General features: G+C 40.8%; 1 protein-coding gene across 1 annotated transcript in view; it reads right to left on the bottom strand.

The window, feature by feature from the left end:
• The window catches only part of rgs7a (regulator of G protein signaling 7a), a gene marked incomplete at its 3' end in the record, with an annotated part of 50,871 nt that extends 31,217 nt beyond the window's left edge, over window positions 1-19,654 (bottom strand). The window contains exons 1-2 of the mRNA XM_083987514.1: window positions 19,504-19,654; window positions 18,366-18,488 (exon numbers count right to left, since the gene is read on the bottom strand). Coding sequence (XP_083843640.1) covers window positions 18,366-18,443 — 78 coding nt within the window. The 5' untranslated portion in view covers window positions 18,444-18,488; window positions 19,504-19,654. The remainder of the gene's footprint in view (window positions 1-18,365; window positions 18,489-19,503) is intronic.
• Between the last annotated feature and the right edge of the window lie 3,183 nt (window positions 19,655-22,837).

Below are 22,837 nucleotides of genomic sequence, written 5' to 3'. Positions count from 1 at the left end.
AACATATAAATTGTATTATTGTTATTCTAGTGTTTGTATCTGTGGATCCTTTATCACTTTAAATAATATTCCTAATTAGTGCAGTTTAATATTTAAGTCACCTATTCATATCTTTTGTCTCAAGATCATTCCAGTTTGTTGTTAAGGAGGCAGGAGAGGAAGGGTCTGGGTTTGTATTGGTAGCACTAGAGCTGCACAATGAACAGTTGTTTTCATTACTGATTAATCTGTTGATTACATTCTTAATTAATCAATCAGTTGTCTGGTAAATTGCAATTTTCCGCAGGTCAAGCAAACGTCTAGGCTACATGTATGTCGAGAAGCACCAGTATGTTCCGTGTACACAAATGCAAAAAGCAACACATTCACACATTTAAGAATCTGGGCAAGAGAATATTATAGATAATAATGAATCATCAAATAGTTGGCAATTCATGTTATGTCGATGGACAAACTGTTACAGCGCTACTGGAACTGCTGCTCACCCACATGTCAGTGTCTTGAGTATGTCCAGCATTCAGGGCAGGGAGAAAAAGGTCTCATGTGTAATGAGAGAAAAGCAAAGAGGCCAAAAAGCCAAGAACTCTTCTCTTAGCCATGGCAACAGATGGTCATGCTCTGCTTGCTCTGCTCACATTTAATCTTACATGAAACATCCCGATTTATACTCCTTCCTATTTTTCTTCAGCCCAGGCTTGTGGTGTCTTCTTTCTCGCTTACAGCTGCTTATTGTGCGTTTTTCATTCACTGTCACATGCAAACCCTTCAATTCTCATAGGTGCACCACTGACTGGGGGGACCTCATGTGTAGAACGGACAACAGTCTGTCTCACAGCAGGCCAGGACCACGGAGCAGGAGGAACAGATGCCCAGGTGACAACACTGCCTGTGGAGAAAGCAATTACTCCATCCGAACTGAAGGTTTATTTATACGCTTGAGGCAGATTCTGCAAACCAGTGATTAAACATTTAACAACATCTGCAGTTTGGTGCCTGATAAAGCCTCACTCTTCAGTTGCATTCATCAGTACAGTTCTGTCTCTGTGTACACAATCAAGCTCCATTCAGCCATCAGTCAAACATGAGCATCTGTTTCTTGGAATGTCACTTCACTGTTTCACACTTCAGGATGTTCTCTCACTCTCTCGCGCATTTGTCCCCCTCCCCTCTGTTGTTTTTTTATTCTTCCTTACACGTCGTGTGTAATAACATCACATCCTAGAAGATACAGGATAAAGAAAGTTGAGGAGGTAAGAATCTTCTCTGCTGTTCCTGCTCGCATCTTTATCTTTGCACCGAGCTGCAAAGATCTATGAATTTTTTAGATGGAAATTATTCCTCCTCGATGCCTCCTCTCTCTCTCTCTCTCTCTCTCTCTCTCTCTCTCTCTTCACACCTAATATCATTAATGTGTTTCATAATGTACCAGTTGGTGGTGTACTGCCTGATCCATTATTTCCATAATGGAGGACTGTGATAAGAAAAAAAAAACCCATGCCACTCTAAAACAGTCTTGCTCACAGCAGCAGCAGTATTATCATTAAGGACAGATGGTTTTCTCACTACAGACTTTGGTTCATATGGATGATTACAAATGAATGTTGTCAACCATGATGCCTCCTCAGCTTTGAAATGCTCCTCAAGGTGTGACTGAGAGCCGTCTAATGGCTTGATCTAATTTGCTAATGGATAATAGTAGGACTGATATTTGCAGGCAAATATGTAGATATTTGATTCCCAGTGCAACGTTATGTATTTACAGAGTGTGCTTCATGTTTTTTTTGTCTGTACACATTATTTGTAAGGCAAACTTCGTCTCAAAGGATAATAATGTAAATACCATAAATTCTCAAATAGAAGCCTGGGTTTTTATTTGAGAATTTACAGTAAAATAAAAGCCAATTCAAAGTCCTGAAATATTTTAAATCTGGCATTTTTAAATCCATGTCTTGTTGCCAATAGTCCTCTTATTCGCTGTCTTTGCTGGCACATTTCTGCAGATCTTGTCGTGTTACCACCACCTGTAGATCGCTGGAAAAGTGTGACACTATTGGCAAGACTGTGTCAGTGCGTCATGCATGGATCGCATCCACGAGGTAAACAAAACAGGGACCTTCTCATAGAAAAAATGCTCTCCATAGGGGAGAGGTAAAAAGACTCCATGGGGAGAGTTTAATATAGCAACATAATAGGTACACAGACTCATTACAGTGGAGTGGTGAGGGCACATAGCACATGTGCATTAGCCCTGAGCTGCACCTCTCTCTATATATACAGTATATTGCCTGTCTGTCTCTACTTTCCCGTCAAAAATGGGACAAAAAGTATATGTATATTTATACGATATATATTTACTCGCAGATTCAGCCCACGAGAGGTAAAAAGTTCACAAATATCATAACGTTTTTGTACCTTCCAACAAATTTGAACTGCTTTCATTTTTCATATTTCATAATTGTCTGACTGCAGATTTAGTTTGGCAACACTTTCTATGACCTTAATCTCAGTTCACTCAATGAACCACATCTATTAATGAATCACCATGTCAATCTTTCTGATTGATGACGTTGATGCTGATGCTGATGCTGATGCTGATGCTGATGCTGATGTACTTGTCACCCGTAATTCATTCAAAAACTGATACTTTGTGATTTTTTTTAAATATCAGACGTGGAGACCAGTCATAGGCCAGTGACAGGTGCCTTTTTCCAATCAAGTGGAGGAAAAGTTCATGTTGATGTCTGAGTGAAAGAGGGAGCTGGCAGTCATCTGTTGTGCAGCCCTTTTTCATGTTTTTTCTCAAGTTAATTAATCCGTGGCCTTGCCAGACCACATTGAGTAAAGTGAAAAATCTGCATGACTTTGGCAGGCTGTCAATCTCATATTTGCAAGATTATTCCTCACCTCTGCCTCCTAAATTTAAGTAATCTAAATATTTAATCTACCTCCTTTACACCTCCACTGTCATTAAATTCCTTTCATAATGTTGTAAAAGGGCTTCTTCTGCATCTGTTTTCTGGCTGTAGTAATTCTAATAATCAAAATTCATTGGTAAAAAAAAAAAAGAAAATAAAATCCTGAGTACAACAGCAGAAGCAGCAGTTGCAATGTAGTCATCTGCTTTGATGTACAGATGGTTATTATTGCTATTTCATTTTAAATGTTTTCCAGATGGTTGCCAGAGATACTTGCATCCACAGTGTCCTCTCTCATAGTATTTTCATCAACTTCCACGGCTTTTTAGAGCATGCGGCCCCTTTCCTCTTCACCTTCCCCAGAGAATCACCGTCCCTGGCGTATATGGCGGCAGAAGGATGTTCAATATTTCCCCTGACTCCCTCCCCGAGGGACAAACCTCCGGTAGCGAGAGAAAGAGACGAGCATTGAATCATGGATGAGAGGTAGTCAGCCAGCTATGCCTACACCCTGGAAAAAAAACACTGGCATTTATCCTCGTTTGACATTGCTGCTGTTAATGCAGTTGTTGTTCCAAATTTGCCAGGCAGTACATTTCTGCCATTTCATGGTTTATGCAGCCACAGCCACATTTTTATTATACATACAATAAAACTGCAGAGGGATCGTAGTATAATGTTATGCTCCAATTCAAATTAAAGCACTGTCTGATGACTTTTTTATAGTGGAATATTAACTTTTAATTTCTAGCATCATTGTAGTTGATGCTCACAGGATGCAGCAAACCCTCTTCACTTCACAACAGACGCTTCAAAATCTCAGACTCTGATTTAATACCGAGTGCTGCACTGGCACGAACACAAAGTTCTGCTCATGGTTTCTTCTCTTTTGTTTTTTATTATTATCAGAAATGGCATTGTGGTAATGGATGTGGTTCACAATCCATTGTGATCTGCAGACAACAGACTTGTTTACTGTTTACTTGTGTAACAACACACAGAAGATCAATTTCCTCTCTTTCATTGTGGTGCTATTGTGCCACTTTAACATTCTTAAATCTACCAGCAGCTCTACAATAATCATAACTAAATGAACAAATATCGATTCACATTAAAGCTGCAGTGGTCTGTATTTCCATATCAACAATGGATTAAATGACTCTGAGATGTGAAATGTGGAGAATTATCATCATGCAATTCGCCTCAGCTCTCTGGAGCATTTTCGCATATTTTAGATAATTGTTTCGGTTTCACCGCAACTTTACTGTTTTGAATCATGCTCACTGCTCTCATCAGCATATTTTGTATTTTCAGTTTTAAAAAGAAGACTAAATACTTTGTTTAGAAGTCAAAAATGTGACCCAATATGAATGGTCACACTGTTTCCCCAATGAGTGCCTAAAAAACCCACCCCTTGGCTACTCCCCTTTTACAAAAATTGTTATATATGTCTTATTTTTGCGCAACAATGTAATTATAAAAGCAGCAGTAGTAACGCTAGAAATATAGGTATTTCTTGTAGCAGGTTGAGATAAGGTCAGAGTCAGTACAGTAAGTGGTGATGGTATGAAGTTTGTACTTTTATTTGCTGGTATTATCTTTGTCCTGTATTACTTCAGTTAGCAGCGTTGTCTTTATTCTTCGTCTCCTAATCCACCATTACATAAATTATTCTATGGTTGTTGTTGGGACAGTCCTCCTGGGACAAAACCTTCCTCTTCCTTTAGCTGACTCTGTTTTCTAAACGCTGATTTCGTTGTATTTCTAAATCTACTATGATGTGGTTTTCCTGGATAGTGGTGGGATAGTGTTCCTAGGGCAGGGCCTCTCTCTCTCTCTCTCTCTCTCTTTCACTCTCATCTTCTTGGTGGGCGGGCAGTGGGCGCGATGACTAAGCCAAGGTTGGCCATGTGCTAGAACATAATCCACTGAAAGCCAATATCCCTCCTGCCCACCTACCATGATTTCATCACTCAAACAGCTTGCTATCATAAATTAGTAGATAAAGGAGGAAGAAAGCTGCATCACTTTCCCATGTACTGTGCAAAAGTTTATCACAAAGGAGTTTATCTAATTGCCAAAGGTTATTGAGAGGAGTAAATGCGCACACCTGAAAAAAAACATAAAACATACTGTATTGATCAGCCATAAAGCAATAATAGAGATTGGTTTTCAAAGTGGTTTAGTACTTATTAAAGATTGGGGGTCGTTAGGGTTCGTACTCAGGAGCATTTAATAGCCATTTGTTTACTTCAGGTTGTAAACATTGCAGTCTGGCAATGGGAATACTGTAGTGTTAAATGAAATCACCTCTGTAGTCACTTCTTCATCAAGGCAAGGCTGTTAGCAGTGTCCAAACTGTCTGGCTTAACACTTGAGGAGTCTTATCATTGGGCACCAGAGAGCATGTTTACTTACACCAAACAGAGAGACAAGGAGGAGGAGGAAGAGGAAGAGGAAGCAATAGGAAGACGAAAACAGACGAAGAAACAGGGGGAGAGGCTGGGTATGGAAACAGAGATGCACTGGGAATAGAAAAGAAGGGAGGATGCTGTCTATTTTTAGGACCAGATATAACATGAGAGAGAGGGGGCCTCACTTCTCTCTTTCCTCCTCTCCCCATCCTCTCATTTCCCACATTCCTCCTTGGCACGTGCAACAGACACTCAGGACGGCTCTGTGTGCCCTGAATACCAATAAGAGAGAAGCAGCTGGATACTGGCAGGCTGACATTCTTCTGCCTTCTCCTGTCTGCACAACAGAGACAAGACAAGGACTGGGTGTCTGACAAGACACACACATGCACACTTCAGAGGACACAGCAGTCGGGATAGACAATAAGCCGATAAGGGCATAACTATTTGATGCAAGTGACACTTGAACCACGGGGCAATGAAGATGATGGATGATAGGCTTTGTTGTACCTGTCAAAACAACCACTAGCAGGTTGAGACCATTACCATGCTCCCATAGAGATTAAGAGCTTTTTAAAACTTTTTTCGCTGCACAGGATACAACAGTAACAGCAACTTTTAATGTACACATCGGAGGATTACAATGTTACAAATGAGGCCACTGGAAGAAATGTAAATTGCCTCAATTCATAAAAACATATAGAACAGCTCCTCTCAAAATCTGGACATGTACATCCATCTTCACCCTGACATGTCCTCTCTCCCTGTTGCCCCAACATGAGCTTTTCCATTACCACGGCTGTGCTGACATTACAGAGGCAAGGGAAGCTAATATCAGCAAATCAAATCAGTCTATCCATTGCAAGGAATAGAGAGACCCTTCCCACCATATCCTAATGCATTGTAAGAACCGACCTTGCCTTTTTTCTTCACTGAGCTCAGGCTTAGATAACATATTTTATTCTTTGTCCAGCACAGGCATCAAGGAAGAGATCTGTGGTGTGGCTTTATTGGGAGATGAGAAACACTATTAACAATGTTCTGTCACAGGCCAAGCAGAGAAGACATGGATAATCTAATATACAGTATGTTTTAGTTATCAGGACAATGTGGACAATGTAATAAGATCCTTTATTCAAGTACAAGTTGCAAAAACCTGTGTAAAAATAGAGCATAAAGAAAACCTATTAGTATTTAGCTGTAAATGCACTAAAACAGCAACTTAACACCAGCTGTCTGTCATTTTTGTTGACATACTTCCAGTACTGTTATGTTAACTGTATTATTTATAAAGATATAGGCAGAATGTTCATGCCAACCAAGCAATGAATAATGCAACTCCATTTCTGATTAGGGCTGCAACAAGTATTTCCTTCATCAATTATTACTGCTTATTGTATTGATTAATTGATTCATGGCTTTTTCTTTGCAGCAGTGGTTAAGAGAGATTCCAAATACCCTAAGGGGTCTTTGAGGGGGTCCCTCTGGGTTCCCAGCATGAAGGGGAAGAATTTATTTTATCACTGCAACTCTATATTCATAACCAACACAGAGACAGAATATGTGAGTTTGGTCAAAGTTTTTAAACATTTTCTGTAACAAAGCAGGAATCTAATCAGATGGTGACCACAGTGACAAAATATTATCAAATAGCCAGCCAAGCCAGCCAGGGGTCTATGGTCTAATTTGTGTCACTGTAGGAGTCCTTTAAAAAGTTTGAGGATCATTATAACTGCTATATAAAACACCAGAAAAATGTGGAAAAATGTCCTCCAGGTTCTTAGATGTTCAATTTACTTGATGAAGAAAATCAGGAAATTGTCACATCTAGGAACCTGTAACCATCATATACTGATAATAGGTATCTGCAAAGTAACTATTTCTATTGAATAGATGTACATAGTGAAGTAAAAAGCACAATATTCCCAAGTGAAAAGTGGCACACAATAAAAAAAACAGCAAAGAAAAATTCAAGTACTTTGGTAAAGCTGTGTACGCTGGTGATCTAGAGTTTGTTATCTTTGGTAGTTGTGAGTGAAAGTTGGTAAAAGATGATATAAACTGTCACTGCACTGTGGGCTCTCATGGACTGAGCAGCACGCTTGAAAGTGCGCGAATGTTTGCTCACACACACAACACACAGTAGCACAGAAAGACACACACACACACACTCACACACAACCATACACACATAAACACACTTGTGTTCTGTCACTTTGCTAGCTACGGGTGTTGCTGGACACATTGTTGAAGTATTTGAGATAATAGCATTTGACAAACTGCTGGTGTGGTTGTCATGGGGATGCCAACAGAACAGCCACCAGCCACCAGAGCAGAAACACAAAAAAGGAGGGCAGGAGAAAGCACAACCGCTCGCTCTCGACAGCATTGTTCCCAGGAATGTCATTTCTCAATTAGCAAATGAGACACTATCACCAGGAGTCACTGTATGACAACCACGAGGAATGAAATAATGGTTGCCAAGATATCTCATTATCATTATTAGCAGATAATAAGATAAGGGAATTTTAATGAAAGTGGTGGGACAGAGGTTTCATTTTTAAATATCTGCCTGTAGAAGAGTGTGTGAAGAATAGTTTTAAAAGTACAGAGACTATAAGAATACAGTACAGTCATGACAGCAGCTCAGCTCTCTGCTCAGTAGTCCTTCTGTCAGCAGGTACCAGGCACAGCTGAGGCTGATGGGGATGTCATTGCATATTAACATGCATTTCCATTGCCAACTATATCAGAGTAGCTGTGATTAATCACCTTGTTTACATAGCTGCCTAGACAAGAAAGACAGTCTCTGAATTTGTTTAATGAGGCCAATTTTCCTCCACTCAGATCCTAATTTACCTCCACAGATTTTACAGTTGACATGATTCTTTCAAGTGCACCTCCAAAAGTTAAAATGTATGGAAATATGATATGACATGGAAAAAATCTCAACTTAACCAAGAAGTAGTGCAGTTAATGGGTTTGGTTTTAAAGTTTCCGCTGACTTAACTTTATTTTTAGAGTAGTCTGCACAAGAGTTTGTGTTTGATGTAAGGACACTTACGTATATAGTCAGGCTACTTAAGCTGTATACATTTTATTTATGTCTGAAAAATCAATATTTGCAACGTTTTAGCAGTGAAAATAAGGAGGCATCAGCAGGTGAAACTAAGATGGCGCCAGAGGTTTATTGACTAGGCTGCACTGTGGATGGCTGAGCCTGCTAAGCTGAACTAATGGTGTGAAGCTGTGAGGCTCAGTAGGCTGCAGGTGGAAGCTGCTCCGCACAGTACGACCTCAGAGCTGAGAGAGAGAGTGTGTGTGTGTGTGTGTGTGTGTGTGTGTGTGTGTGTGTGTGTGTGTGTGTGTGTGTGTGTGTGTGTGTGTGTGTGTGTGTGTGTGTGTGTGTGTGTGTGTGTGTGTGTGTGTGTGTGTGTGTGTGTGTGTGTGTGTGTGTGTGTGTGTGTGTGTGTGTGTGTGTGTGTGTGTGTGTGTGTGTGTGCATATAGGTGTCATTTACACTGTGGACTCTGGAGACATACCACTTTCTCTGAATTGTTTTTTCTTTCTATAATTTCTTCAAAATAGTTGGTTAAAGGTGTTCTAAAAACTTGGAGAGCAATCAGAAAGCATACAATGTAGGCTACATTTAGAAACTGAAAGTCCAAAAAAATTATGTAAGAGACTAATAGCTTACATTAATATTAATAGATTTTTTAAAAAATTAAATAAAAACCTTAATGTCCCAATGAGCAACTTAAACAAAGTCTTGACATAGTTCCCTCTTGTGTAAGCTTCATATCATATTTAAAAGGTTTAAAAATTTAATCTTGTGCTTAGAATGAGTCATCATTGGTTCGGCTCCACTCATCAAAGGTTTTTCTAACATTAAAACAAGTATAAAACAGCAACTTTAAGTTCACATTAAAAGGTAAGGTTGGTCTACCATCATTACCCTTTTAGGTAATTAAGGCTACTTTCTAGCCTAGAAATCTAGACGCACCCTAGCGGCAGCAAAAATATTTGCTCCGTAGGTGGGTCTAGAAACGAGCCATAGGAACTTTTTGAGTCTCGAACACCGATTGTGTTCACCAATCACAGCGCTCTATCTGTTTAGAGAGTCGTTGGGCGGGCTTAACGTGATGACGACATACATTTTAATTGGCTTGTCAGGCTAACGTCATCCTGCTCTTTGCTCTGATTGGTCGTAGCGCTAGCTAGCGCTACCCTATTGCGTGCAGAGGCAGTTTGAAAGACAGCCTTCATCCCGCCCCCTGGATTGAGCCGAGGTCTACCGGTCGTTTCCAGACTATACATTTTAGTGATATAGTCTGGCTCGTCAGGCTAGCTACTTTCCTCATTTGTCTCTATTTTGTCATATTTTAGGGCATCGTTACTGGATATTGAAGTCACATTGGATCTTGTCCCTGGTCTGACTGACATCCACTGGTGCTTCCCACAGTAGGTTTGATATTGTGATTGTTGGACTTTCATGGTGTTGCCACTGTGCTGATGCATAGGATGAGTGTTGTTGATATTCTGTGAGTATTCTCATGTTGTTGACTCTGTAGTGGCCCATACTGTAAGCTTTTGATGTGATGTGATGTTTTGCAATTTTCCTGCTTTGATTACCATCTCTGACTACACTGACCCCTCACTCCTCCTCCACCCCCTTAACATTGCCTAAAATCACATATGTTGAAGACCCTTTTAAAATGGCTTTTCATCTGAGCCCTTATGTCCACGCTAATACAAAGCGATGCCCTCATGTTGAGATGAGTTGTTAATCGAACAGTTATAAACAAAGGTGTGTGCCTCTTCCTGTTTAGTCAAATAAAAATATATGTCTCAAACTTATGAAAAATGCACCCTTTGGGTTTGACTTTATTTAGTTTGGTATTGGATTTGCGCAATGGCACTTAGTGGTGGCAGGCTAATCACTGAGACATGATTGCTTCTGGGAGAACGACTCCTCATTGTTGAGAGGCACTGAGCTGCAGGGGGACAATCAGGCCAGCACTCTCAGTTACAGTTCCAGTCAATTTGGATAGAAAATGCCACATCCAATGGTTGTTTGTTTAGAGAGAGTTCCCAATAAAGCTATGAGACACGAGTGAATCATTTCACACAGGAGGAGAGATGACTGTGCTTCAGCAGGGTCTAAATACATTCCTCTCTTTTTCTCTGTGAGGATAAAAGCTGACTGGAGTGGCATGAGCTCTGACTAGTGCTCTGATGACTTCAAAGAGAGGCGAGGGATGTGAGAGGAGGGGACAGAGAGACAGAGGTGGATGGATGCTTCACAGGTAAGGTAGCAAACACCGGGGGGAGGAGGGAGGGAGGGAGGGAGGGAGGGCAGGGCGTAGAAAGAGACGGCACATGTGTGTCAGGATGAGACAAAGAGAGAAAAGTTAGTATATGGAAAACATCAAAGACCTGAAAGTGAACAAAAGAGGCCACGAGCGTGGGAGGGGAGAGTGATGGAGGAGGGGGAGATATAAAAGAGACAGAGATGTAGAGGGCAAAGTGCGAACACCAGTGCGCAAGACAGACAGTGCAGGAAAAACTGGGATGAAAAAGTCTTGGGAGACCGAGAGAGGTTTTTTTTTAAGAGTCTAGACACAAAGAGAAAGAGAGACAGAAAAGTGAAAGGGTGTTATGCAGAGAGACGATATTCTTGCTCTGAGCTGCCAAAATACACTGCAGAGAAGAGAGATAATGCATGAAATACTCTGTGGAGAAGATAACAAGATTTCTTATTTCTGTTTACTTTTGAAGGCTCCTGACGTGCAAATATGGTTTTAGCTTTGGCAACGATTTGAAGCAGCTATACAGCTGAACGACATTCTCCAATTATTTTTATTTTTGCTTCGGCAGAACGCTTTGGTTGATATAATCATAGATTCTGGGAAATCAAGTCAATTTCAAAAAGGTAATTTTTGCAATTAGGAGAGGTTAAGCGGCTGTGTTATGGTTCATATTTCACATAATGGGGATGAGATGTCTTTTTTATTAAAACCGGTTCTTTGCCATCAAGATTGCATCTCTATTGCAAAAATTACACCAGTGCACGCCCGGTGCTATAGATGACGTATGACAGCAGGCAAGAAAGGAAATACTCTGATTCTGTCCTAAATTCTGTGATAAACAATTACTTAGTTCTTACGAAATGTCATTTCGATTTTTTTTAAAGGGAAACATCAGAGCAGTCAGGAAACCCAAGTTTCTACAATAAACAGACACAATGTCAAACACATCAAGACTAAGAGATAAGCAGGCGAGCGGGAATTTGTACAATATATGGACGGTGTCCGGGAAGAAGTGAACCATCACCAGAAACAGCTGGGGAGTGCATTACAGGCAGAAACAGAAGAGACTGCATGGACACAGTTGAGATGCAGATGGTGTAGGCAGAGATGCAGGGTCAGGACAGGAGGGGCGGACATATAAACAAAAGGGTGAATAAAGGACACAATGATGTTTTGGACGGATGCACAGACACATGCCCAGTGTGTGTGCGGTGATTACAGAGAAATACAGCGAAGAATTTAAAATAAAACTGTCTGCCCCCCTACACGTTACCCCTCTCATTTTCTCTTCAGCTCTAACTGAGCATCTCCGTCCTCATTAAGGCCATCGCACCCGAGATGGAAGAGAAGTCATTCACAACTCTGGCCGGGGTTCTCCTATAATCTCTGGCTAAATGATGAGCTGGAATGAAATGACCAGACAGAGGATATGCCTGAGTCAGCCTCTATCTTAATGCCCAGGCTTCCTCAGGCCCTTATATAACCCCGACAGACAGGACTAAAGACTTCAGCTGTGGCAGACATATATGGAGAGGAGAGCTTAGAGCGAGATGGGCTTAACTATCTTTTCACTGTCTTCACTGAGCAGAACCATCATCAACTCAAGTCCAGTGTTAAATCACTAGTAATTTAACTACTCTAATGGTACAAGGTAAGCCGTATCATTTTTCATTTTATGCATCAAATGAATTTTTACTGACATGATAATATTGTCCCCTGTGATTCTGAACATGTCATGCAACTAATGCACTATAATAAATTATGTCCATAGAAAATGCAAATGCATTTAATAATGGAGACCCAGAATCAATGAAAGCCAATAACCACACAGAGAAATAGCTGATTGTACATGAGCATATTGATACCACTCTGTCTGATTAATGTGAAACCACTCAAGGAATGGTTAGCTTAGCTTAGCATTTAGACAGGGAGGAGGAGGAAACAGCTAAGGTATAGAAATCTGTCTACCAGCACCTTTAAACCTCACTTATTAATACACTGAAACATCTAACATGAGATATTCTACACTCTCTTGAACCTAACTTTATTTGACAGATATGTTCAATGAGCCTGTTTCGGAGCTCAGTGAGGCATTTATGTGTCATTTTGTGATCCTGCCACAGGGGGGTGAACATTTATCTGATTCTTCACAACGTTTTGTCTGATAAATCATAATGCAGGCAGCACCGCAGCCCCCTGACGAGTGTTCAGATGCCACAGTAACAGTTAGCCTCTGGTAGCGCCACCTACTGTGTATATACTCTGCATGCTTTCTGCTTTCTGTTTATTCATGCTGATCCATATTGTCTCTTTGGAGACTAAAAGTAGGACTGAGGAGAATGAACTACCCACATATACTGCACTGCATGCACCCTGAAATTGGTTTCATCGAGAAAGCCTCCAGTCCCTTATGGTATTTGTGGGTTGTATCAGTTAAACATTGCATTGTGAGAAGACGCAGCACGGTCGGGTGGATTATCTTAGCCTCCGGAAGTATGACGAGATACCAGAACTACAGTAGGCTACTATCGACTGTAGCATGTGTCAGTGGTGCCAACCCTTCTACAGTAATTGGCGTTACGGTATTGACGTCAGCAAACAGAGGCGAAATGGATTATAACAAAGCCACAAATGCCAATTTTCCCTCCCAAAGTGCCTGCCAAACAACCACACTTTCCCTCAACAGCACGTGCAAAAAGGAACACGCATGTTTTCATACACAGGAAGCGAAATCGCCTGGCTGGCAATCTGACATACAAAGAGCCCTACTTCACAGACAAAGATTTCTCTCTGATCTGGCAATTATAGATCATCCCACCTCACCCCCCTCCTCCCTCTCCCGGTCTTACTGATCTTCTGATTGCAGATTGAGGGAGACAGGCAGTACAAGAACCCTTCAATCTGGCTCTTAACTGAGAAAAAGCTGAAAATGTATTCAGTCCCCTCCGCTTTCTGACTCATGAACAATGTAGGATGGTTGGGAAATTGTACTGATAACAGGGCAGGCCGATGTAGGGTAAGTTTAACAGATAACAGATTAGACTCCAACAAGGTGATCTCTGCTGAATTAGTCCAAACCAAGACTTTGCTGTATTAATAATGGCTGCACTTCTGCATCATTTAATAACACCGTGTCACTGCTGCTGTTGCAGCGATGCAGAGGAGAAGGAAAGTCTTGTCCCAGCAAAATGATCTCTTGTACACAACCACTTAAACAACTGACAAATCAATAGCATGCACTAATACCTTTGCCCTGTTTGTTATTGTTGTTTGGTAGTTGCTTCATTACTGAGTCACACTAAGGGGAAACGGTTCAAATCTCACGGTGCAGCATCAACACCCTTTCCAAAGGTGTGAAGGACAGAGTTCCCCTAAGCTGAAAACACAGAGAACAACAGAGGAGGAGGCAAAACGCTATAATGAGGGACGCACATGAAGAAATTTGAATAATATTTCTGCATCAACAACCTACAATGTAGGTCAAATACTGTGGCTACCAGAACTTAACATAAGAGTCATACTAATTATATTTAAAGTAAGGTTTTAAACTCCATTAGTTAGTCATAATACCAACGGCAACAGCATTATTATGAACGCCAGACCAATACACCCTGTACATCGCTGTCAGGTTTCACCAGGGACCAGTTTACATCAACGATACACACTACTGACATTCATGTAAGCACCAGAAGCGGTTGTCTCTCCCACATCAACTGAAGATAACAGTAACAGCGTGATACAATGTTGTATGTGCTCATTGGGAGGGGAAAAAAAAAAACGAAGCAGAAAAAAACTATAAACATGCAGCATAGGATTAATGGCTGTGCACAGAGACAGAAGCCAAACTGGCTGCTGGAAGAACAATTACTGGATGCCTGTCGACAGCTCAGATGTAAATAAGAGTGGGCTGGTGTCTCAGCTGTCAGATACCACACCACAGAGGAAGATCCATTCCAGTAGTTACAGCATACTGGGTAATAAATGCAATCTTAACAGTTGATTTTATTTCTTCCTATATGGAGGCTTATTTTTCTATAAACTACAAAAAAACAACTCTGCCTAAATGTATTTTGGGAAATCACCTTGTGAAGAAAATCCTTAAGTGGAATTTTGTCACTTGTGAATTGTTATGTTATTATATTTCTTGGCAAATAACAGGTGAAAAGCTTTGTCAATACTCTGTGGTGCGAGACACAACATCCTGGAAACTTGCGATGGAGAAAAGCAAAAGTTTCTGTCATATACTGAATCAGACACCCACCTCCTCCGACAGAATTGCAGTTGGGAGACTGTAACTATGTCTGCAGCTTTGATGCTCGTCTCCAGATTTTTTTTTTTTTTTTTTACCGCCTGAATTAAGTTGTAAGAGCCTTGTGAGCACTGTAGATTTTCACTTTCTTATAAAGCCAATGTGGAGAAAGCTTCAATATTTAGACTTTGACTATAGCGTCCGTTAAATCTGACTTGTCTAATGTATCTTCATTTTCTTTCCCCTCTCTCACTTCTCACTTAATTAGAAATGGCGCGTGCATGCGAACGCGCACACACACACACACACACACACACACAGAGGCTCCCACGCAGACGCACACATACAGAGACACAATCACAAACACACACAAAGCGCTGGCTGGTGAGAGAAGATGTTCCCTCCTCACGCTGAGTGGCTATGAACTTCGCCAGAGCTGTTTTAGGCTGGCATAAAAAATTCAGGACTCTCTCTTAGCAACATTCGCCCTACATACGGCATACACACATGCTCGCAAATGCATCACAGCATTATTCATGGTGCACACGTGAGCAGGCATGAAACACACACATATACACATTCTTGATGATGATATAAGCCTGACGTGGTTAATGTGTGAGCAGCGAGACATCACAAAGCCTTTTATATGCTCATCCATTGAATCCATCCACTGAACATTTTATTGGCAATTCTTGACAAACTGGAGGAGTTCTGATACATCACTTGTTAGCACCAACCTTCACTCATATAGTGAGTGATGAAATTTTCAGGGTCACCAGTGACTGTCAGTAAATCAGTGTAGCACAAAGCACAGCGATGTGTGTGTTTAAACATGTGTTTCTGCACATGCAACTTTTTGAACGCTGTGTGTGTGTGTGCTTTTGCATTTATATTTCCAATGCATCTACATTCAAAGAACATGCTCGAGTCGAGTGCATGCACCCTTGAGGAAAAACAGACATCTCTGCGCACATCTCCACAGCAAGCAGGTCAACACCTCGGCTCACCCATCCATTTTCATTAGACATTAATGACAGGAGCGGAGGGATGGAGAGAAAGAGAGATTGAGAGAGTGAAGGGATATAGTTATACTCCCAGCGGAAAGACTATCAAACCACTATCTGCTGTCCTCAACCATAAAACTCCTTCTGTCGATATTACATAATCCCTCCACTACTATTCACTACTAGCACATTGTGAGCTATAAGGTGAGACTTGGCAAGTTTAGCTTAATATCAGCGGCTTACACAACATCTCCACTGTGTATTTACGAGACCGATGCGGGTCTGAGCGGTAAAAACAGAACATTAAAGCAAGTTTTTCACTTGAGAATTCAGTTCATGTGAGTGTGGCCCAGTCAATGTGGGTTGCAACAACCCTGCCAAGTCATCTCCATCTGAAAAGCATTTGGGGGCACCTGTTCGTGCTGGCGGCATCCACATGTCTACAGACAGTGCTCTTTCAATTGCACTTTGAGTTAAACCCACTCCAGAAACACGATTTCATCCTCACTGCCTTCAACCATGTTCTTTCATTCTGCAGCGTATCTAGGTCAGTCAGTATACAGAGCCAAGCTGTGGCCATGTGTGGTCAAGTGGTGAGAAGTGAAGAATTGGATGATTTCTCTGACCAAACATTAGAGGAAAAAATAGCATCTTTACGTCTAAAATCATTCTTGTCTGCTTATTTTGATGAAATACAAAAGAAAAGAAAAACCACAAGTCTGGTAGCTGAAGATAAAAATGACAAAATATACACACACACAAGCTGCTTTAGATGTTTCCTTATTTGCATATTTGGTTCAACTGATCCTTAATAGCATGATCAATAGCAGGAGAAGGGAAGAGACATTACATGTAATTGAATAGCTGGAAAGACCTCAAGTCAATATTTGATGCTGCCTACACAGGATGCAACTAGTTTTCATGCCTTAGCATATTTGATACTGTTTCCTACTAGAATGAAATTTAAAGATTGATTTCCTCCCCTGGCTCCACAAATAAAACTAACAAGGGATGACAAAACCAATCTCATTTATCCATCTCCATCATCCCCAACATTTTGGCCTGTTTGGTGATCTCTCCCGTGCACAAGCCTGTTGTTGTCTTGATTTGGGAAGATCCTGAAAGTCACGAGCGCTCCTTCCTGCCACAAGCGTAGCGCGACACATCCAGCAAATCCTGTCCCACACTGGCAGTAATATTGCCTAACACGCTGTGAGTGCTATAAAAGACCGTCAATCTCTGATATCATGCTAAGCGCATCCTCTTCCCGGTGTGCAGGAGCTGTCGCAGATGGAATAGGAAGCGTTCTGCCGAAGGGTGAAGAGAACGAAATGAAGAAATTCACTCAATGCTCGAGTCGTCCACAACTAAGATGAAACAATGATCACTTCATTGGTGTATCTGAGATTGAAAAAAACACATTACGGTGCCCATGAGGTGATGTTATGTTCACAGCTGTTGTTGTTGCTCTGATGTGATGCTTCAGGCATTTTAAAGGACATGATATATATAATTATGATAATGATACATAGGTTAAGTGTTTTAGGTATTGAGTTTATTTCAAGAAATGCAAGAACTGTAATACCTACCACATGGTTTGCTTCAAAGCAGATCAGAAATAAACCATGACTATTAGACAATAGCAGAGCCACCAGGGAACAGAAGCTTCTCCTGATGGTAGCAAAAGCAATTTTCAAAATGGCTTATTTGTAGGTTAATCTTAAATGTAGCTGTTGTCCAGCGAAAAGGAAATATCACATCCCAACCAGTGCATGTATCTGTATTTTACACTACATGTGTTAAGCCTCTATAAAAAAAAAAAGAAAGAAAGATATGTTTCAACCTTACGTCTTTACATAAACAAATGTTATCTTTCTTGTAGATTATTATTTCATTAATCTATTTGATGTTTGGAGCAGGACCAGATTATGGTATCTCAGCAGCGAGCCATTTCACACCCCTCCCTCTCTCTAATTCTCTAATATAGTAACAGATTTAACAGTGAAGAAATACACCAATAGCAGCGTAATGAACAATGCTTAAAAAGCCTTTGGCTTCCTCTCGGTTCCATTAATGTCAGTCAGTTAAAAATCCATCCTCCAACATGTTAGCAATAAAAGCTGATGGTTTAACTGTGTGCATTCATGTCAGGGCATTTCAGTGTGTGTGAGTGTGTGTGTGTATGTGTGTACATGTGTGTAAGTATGCTCTGAATCAACATTGCATGTCATGTATGTTGTGAGAGAAAAATTGCATGTTCTCTGCATGCTCTCATCAAGCTGATGTAGCAGCACAACGCTAAATCAACCATGGCACAAGATCACTGTCTTGCCATTGGTATTAGCAATTTCCATTGCACAGCTTGTTGTCAAGTAAATTGATGCAAGAGCAAGACACACACACACACACACACACACACACACGCTCGCATACAAATACACACACGTGCAGACTAAAAATAGCAGCAGCCTTACCTTTCTGTACACTATCATGTTGGGGGACTCATCCGCTACCCCGTTGGTCCCCTGCCCACCGCTGTTGGTCTGTGCCATGATCCCGTAAGTTAATCTGCCACAGGGAATGTCAGGTGCTCCTGTTGTGGACAGAATAGATATTTCAATCCATCAGAAGAACAATGGAGCTTGAACGTGACTTGCCCTTAACTTGCCAATTCACACAACTTGTGGCCCGGATCACCTTTCACCATATTTGCCATTTCCACTTGGAGCAGATGTGCAGCAGCTCTAGTTTGGCTACACGTGTCTGTATTTCACAAGGTCTTGACAAGGACATTTTCTTTTTTTCTTTTTTTAAGAAACGGGGGCTTATTTTACACAAGGTGCTGTTGCTGCTTCACTGTGAATTCTCAGTGAATGGGGCAAAAGTTCAACCTGAAAAGCAATGAGAGACACCATCTAGGACCATGATCACTCTCTGCTCAGATAGATTCACTGTGCTTTAAAGTAAAGAACCTGTGTCTTGAAACAATGACAACATTTTTGTTGTTTTGACAGGATTCTAGGCTGGCAATAGCAAGATAAGGTGAGGTGAAGACCGGGACCCTGTCAACGGGTAGATGCAGTAAAACAACACACCGTCCCTGGAGGAGGCGGAGGTAGGCTACTCTACAATGCAGCTTAGATACATGATTTCGGGCAGAGCAACAACCACAGCCGGAGCGTGCAAGATTGTGCAAATCTAACAGATAACGGTGTGCACGTTGCAGCTTCATCAGGATTTCTTCTCCTTACGACACCCACACGGCATCTGCAACACTAAATAGCCTATAGCATGCAAACAGCGAAGTCATGTAACCTGCTCTTAACATGAGGCCGTTCGCTGTTCTACTATATACTGTGTTTTCTCACTAACCGTGGTTCAGCACCTTGGACAGCTACCGCAAAAAAAAAAACGCCCGCGCCCCGTTACCGTCCCCGTGTTGTTTTTATTTTTTTATTTCCCCCCCAACCGAGAATAGCGCGTAAATACACAGACAACACAGCGACATCGGTCACCAGAGGAGGAGGAGGAGAAGGAGGAGGAAGAGGAGGAGGAGAAGAAGGACAGAGGGAGGTATAGGGGAGGGGAGGTGAAGGGGGACGGGGGGCTTACCTGAAAAAACGCGCAGCCCGCTGTAGGACTCCTGAATCCGTGCAGAGGTGGAAGCCTGGTCCTTCGCGTTCAGCGTGTCAACTGGCAGACATAGGAATGCGAGGACTGTTCATTGGCACCGTGAAGAGGCAGACATTCGGTTGGACACTTGGTGTGGTACAGCTCTCTGTCTATCTCTGTGTATCTCTCTATCTATCTATCTCGCTCGCTCGCTCTCCCTCTCTCTCCTCTCCTCTGCTCCTCTTCTCTTCTCCCAGCGATGCTCAGAAGCACGGGCGCGCCACCTCGGCTCGAAGCGGCGTGAACGCGCATCGATCCATGACCAATCGCGTGTGAGGAATACATTTCAACCGGTTTGGGGGAGACATACAGCTATGTTTTTCTTTTCTTTTCTTTTTTTCTTAAAAAAAAAAAAAAACCTCACTCTTCTCGCTGTGCTTTGCAGTCATACGCCGGCTCTGAAAGCCTGACCAAGGTTGGGGAAAGTTGTGGTATAGGCTGTATTAATATTTAAACAAATGCAATCTTCAGAAAAGGTCAAGGGGCAAAACAAAGTAGGCTACAGATATCTTTCCTCATTTTTCAGGGGGGAAAATGTGCATCTTCAATAATGCAGCCTATAATAAAGAGCAGTGAGATACAATCTAAGGTAGGAGGCCTAACTGATATTTCTGTTTCAATAACTATAGACCTACTTATAATGCTCTGTAACCAGTCCACCATACATTAAAATGCTATGTTAATGCACCAGTAGCCTAATAATAATAATTATAGGCTATATATATATATATATATATATATATATATATATATATATATATATATATATATATATATATATATTGTGTTATTGTCACTTTTACTTAAGTACAGGATCTGAATTCGTCTTCTACCACTATCCTCAATACATAATTCATGTGACATAGATCGTAATATGATATTACTTGAAACACAGATACTGACCACTCCCAGATCTTCTCTGAAGCCATATTAGCATTTCTTTCATTAAAATGAATACTTGTGGGTATATGCAGAGGAACTGAAATCTCCTCCTTCACCTGCATGAGATGAGGTAGTTCACTCGATTCAACGTTTGTATTTCACAGAAAGTGCCATGAAACTGTGTCAGACGCCGACTGCAAATGTAAGAAAGTGTTATAAATCATCTAAGAGTTTCTGCAATTGGGTGCGTGCAGTTCTGCAGAGATAAATGAATAAACAGAAAATCACTTCATTTGCTGCAATCTGTGGCTTTGAGATATGTGGCAGTCCAGGCGTGAAAGATGACAGATGTGCCCTTTCTCCCTATGTACTGTACGTGTCTGTATGTTTATTTATCTTCTGTCTTCCCTATCCCCTTTGCTTTCTCAGGACCTGAAACAGACCTAAGTATTCAGTCCTCTCAGTTTCCCTGTGAGCTACAACACCAGAATTACAATGTGTAGCTATCATGGACGTGTTTTTATAACAACACTTTTGTAAGGATAACTGGCTATAAGCCAAACAGCAATAGATGTTGCAGCCCTTGGGGGTACTATGTCAGCAGACGCCTGTATTTAATTCTTTCTTTGCATTATTTTCTTTGTTTTTTTATCATCTATTATGGTAATCATCTGTTTATGTTTGCCTGTTTATATAAGATGCATGTGCTGCAAATGGATCACTTCAATCAGGCAGCTTTCCAAAAGTCACTGAATGCAAACTCAAACACATACAACCTGGATCCTACCATATAAAATATACACTTATTTAAATTTTTTATGTTTATTCAGAGAATGTTCCCTGTTTTAGAACAAAAACTTAATGTAATTGGAGTTTTTGACAGTCTTTATATGATTCAATGATTCAGACAGCAACATATGGCTGCCCACTATAGCTAAGCCCTGATGTAGGGGCTATGTTGTTAATATTTCATTTGCAATGAATAAATTAATCTGAGCCAATCACTCTGATTTACAGACTCACAAAGGGTTCAGATCTCAGGCCACTTATAATTAATCCAGTATATACTGCTTTTAGTCCCAATCCCGTAATCCTGCAAACGGATCTAAACTCACTTCATGGATGTATCTAGTCTACAAGACTAAAAGGCAGAATTAGAAATGCTGGTGTTATGATGGATTCTGCAGCAACACCGAGGCAGTAATTGCATCAGCTTTTATTATCTACAAATAGCAGCATGTAGGTTCACATCCATAGAAGATGTAGAGAACCTCATTCATGCCTTTATCTCAGGAGGTTTAAGCAATGGCCCCTGTTTTTTTTGGTTTTCCCAATAGACCACTAGCCCTGCAGGCCAATTCAGGACACTGCTGTGAGAACTGTCCTCACACTCTCATACTGGCTTCCAGTTAGTTATAGAACAGATTTTAAAGTGCCATTATTAGTTTATAAATCACTTGATAGCTCGGGGCCAAAACACATCTTTGATATGCTAGAAGAATATAACCCCCCCTCCACCCTTGGATCTTTAGGAAGCAGTCAGCGAGAAGTGCCTCGAGTCAAAACCAAACACTGTGTTGGATTCAGCCTCTGTGCTGCACACAGAATGAACCAGCTTCCTGTTGAACTTAAACTTAGCTGTGCTTCTTTTTTAGCCACTTTCTAATCTAAATCAAAGACTCACTCTCCAGTGCCTTTGATTGTATTCTATTATTTTCATAATTTCCTTTATTAACTGTATAACTGCTCTGTGATGTTATTGTAGCCTCCCATAACTTGTATAATTTCAATCAATATTTTGTGCATTTAATTATTTTTATTATTATTATTATTATTTTTAAGGGCTGCCTCTCTATTAATTAAACCTGCCATGCCTTGCTTTGGTTCTAAATTATATTTTTGAATTCATGTTAATGGTGATCCCATCCATCCACCCCCAGTACAGCTACAGCCTTTAAATGCAGGAATAAAAATATTTTATAGGATCCTTTGTATGTTTTGATCTGCAAATTCTAACAGTGGAAACAGAGTACGAAACTGTTGCATGTTTTTTTCTAAATTAGTCACTCCAGCTGTTCAATGAATTCACCCCTTAAATGAGATACAGTTTTTCTTCCATTGATTCCTGTGACACAAATTGTTTTCAAATCATACTTTCTCTCATTTCAAATAAACTTTGAAAACTATACCTTACATTCATTATAAGTTTATTGTTGTTATTCAATGACTTCTTTGGCTCTAATATCCACAGCGCATTGTCAGTAGCTCACATCAAAGTCAGATCTGTCCAATTTTGAATACGCTCTTCAAAGGTCAGACATTATGTGCAGCTCAGACTTATTCTAAAGCTGTTATGCAACTAACAAAGTGTAACTGAGAAGCCCATATAAAC

The sequence above is a fragment of the Trachurus trachurus genome (genome assembly GCF_905171665.1).
Source record: "Trachurus trachurus genome assembly, chromosome: 15".
NCBI classification, from domain to species: domain Eukaryota; kingdom Metazoa; phylum Chordata; class Actinopteri; order Carangiformes; family Carangidae; genus Trachurus; species Trachurus trachurus.
This window is presented reverse-complemented; position numbering and strand designations above follow the sequence as displayed.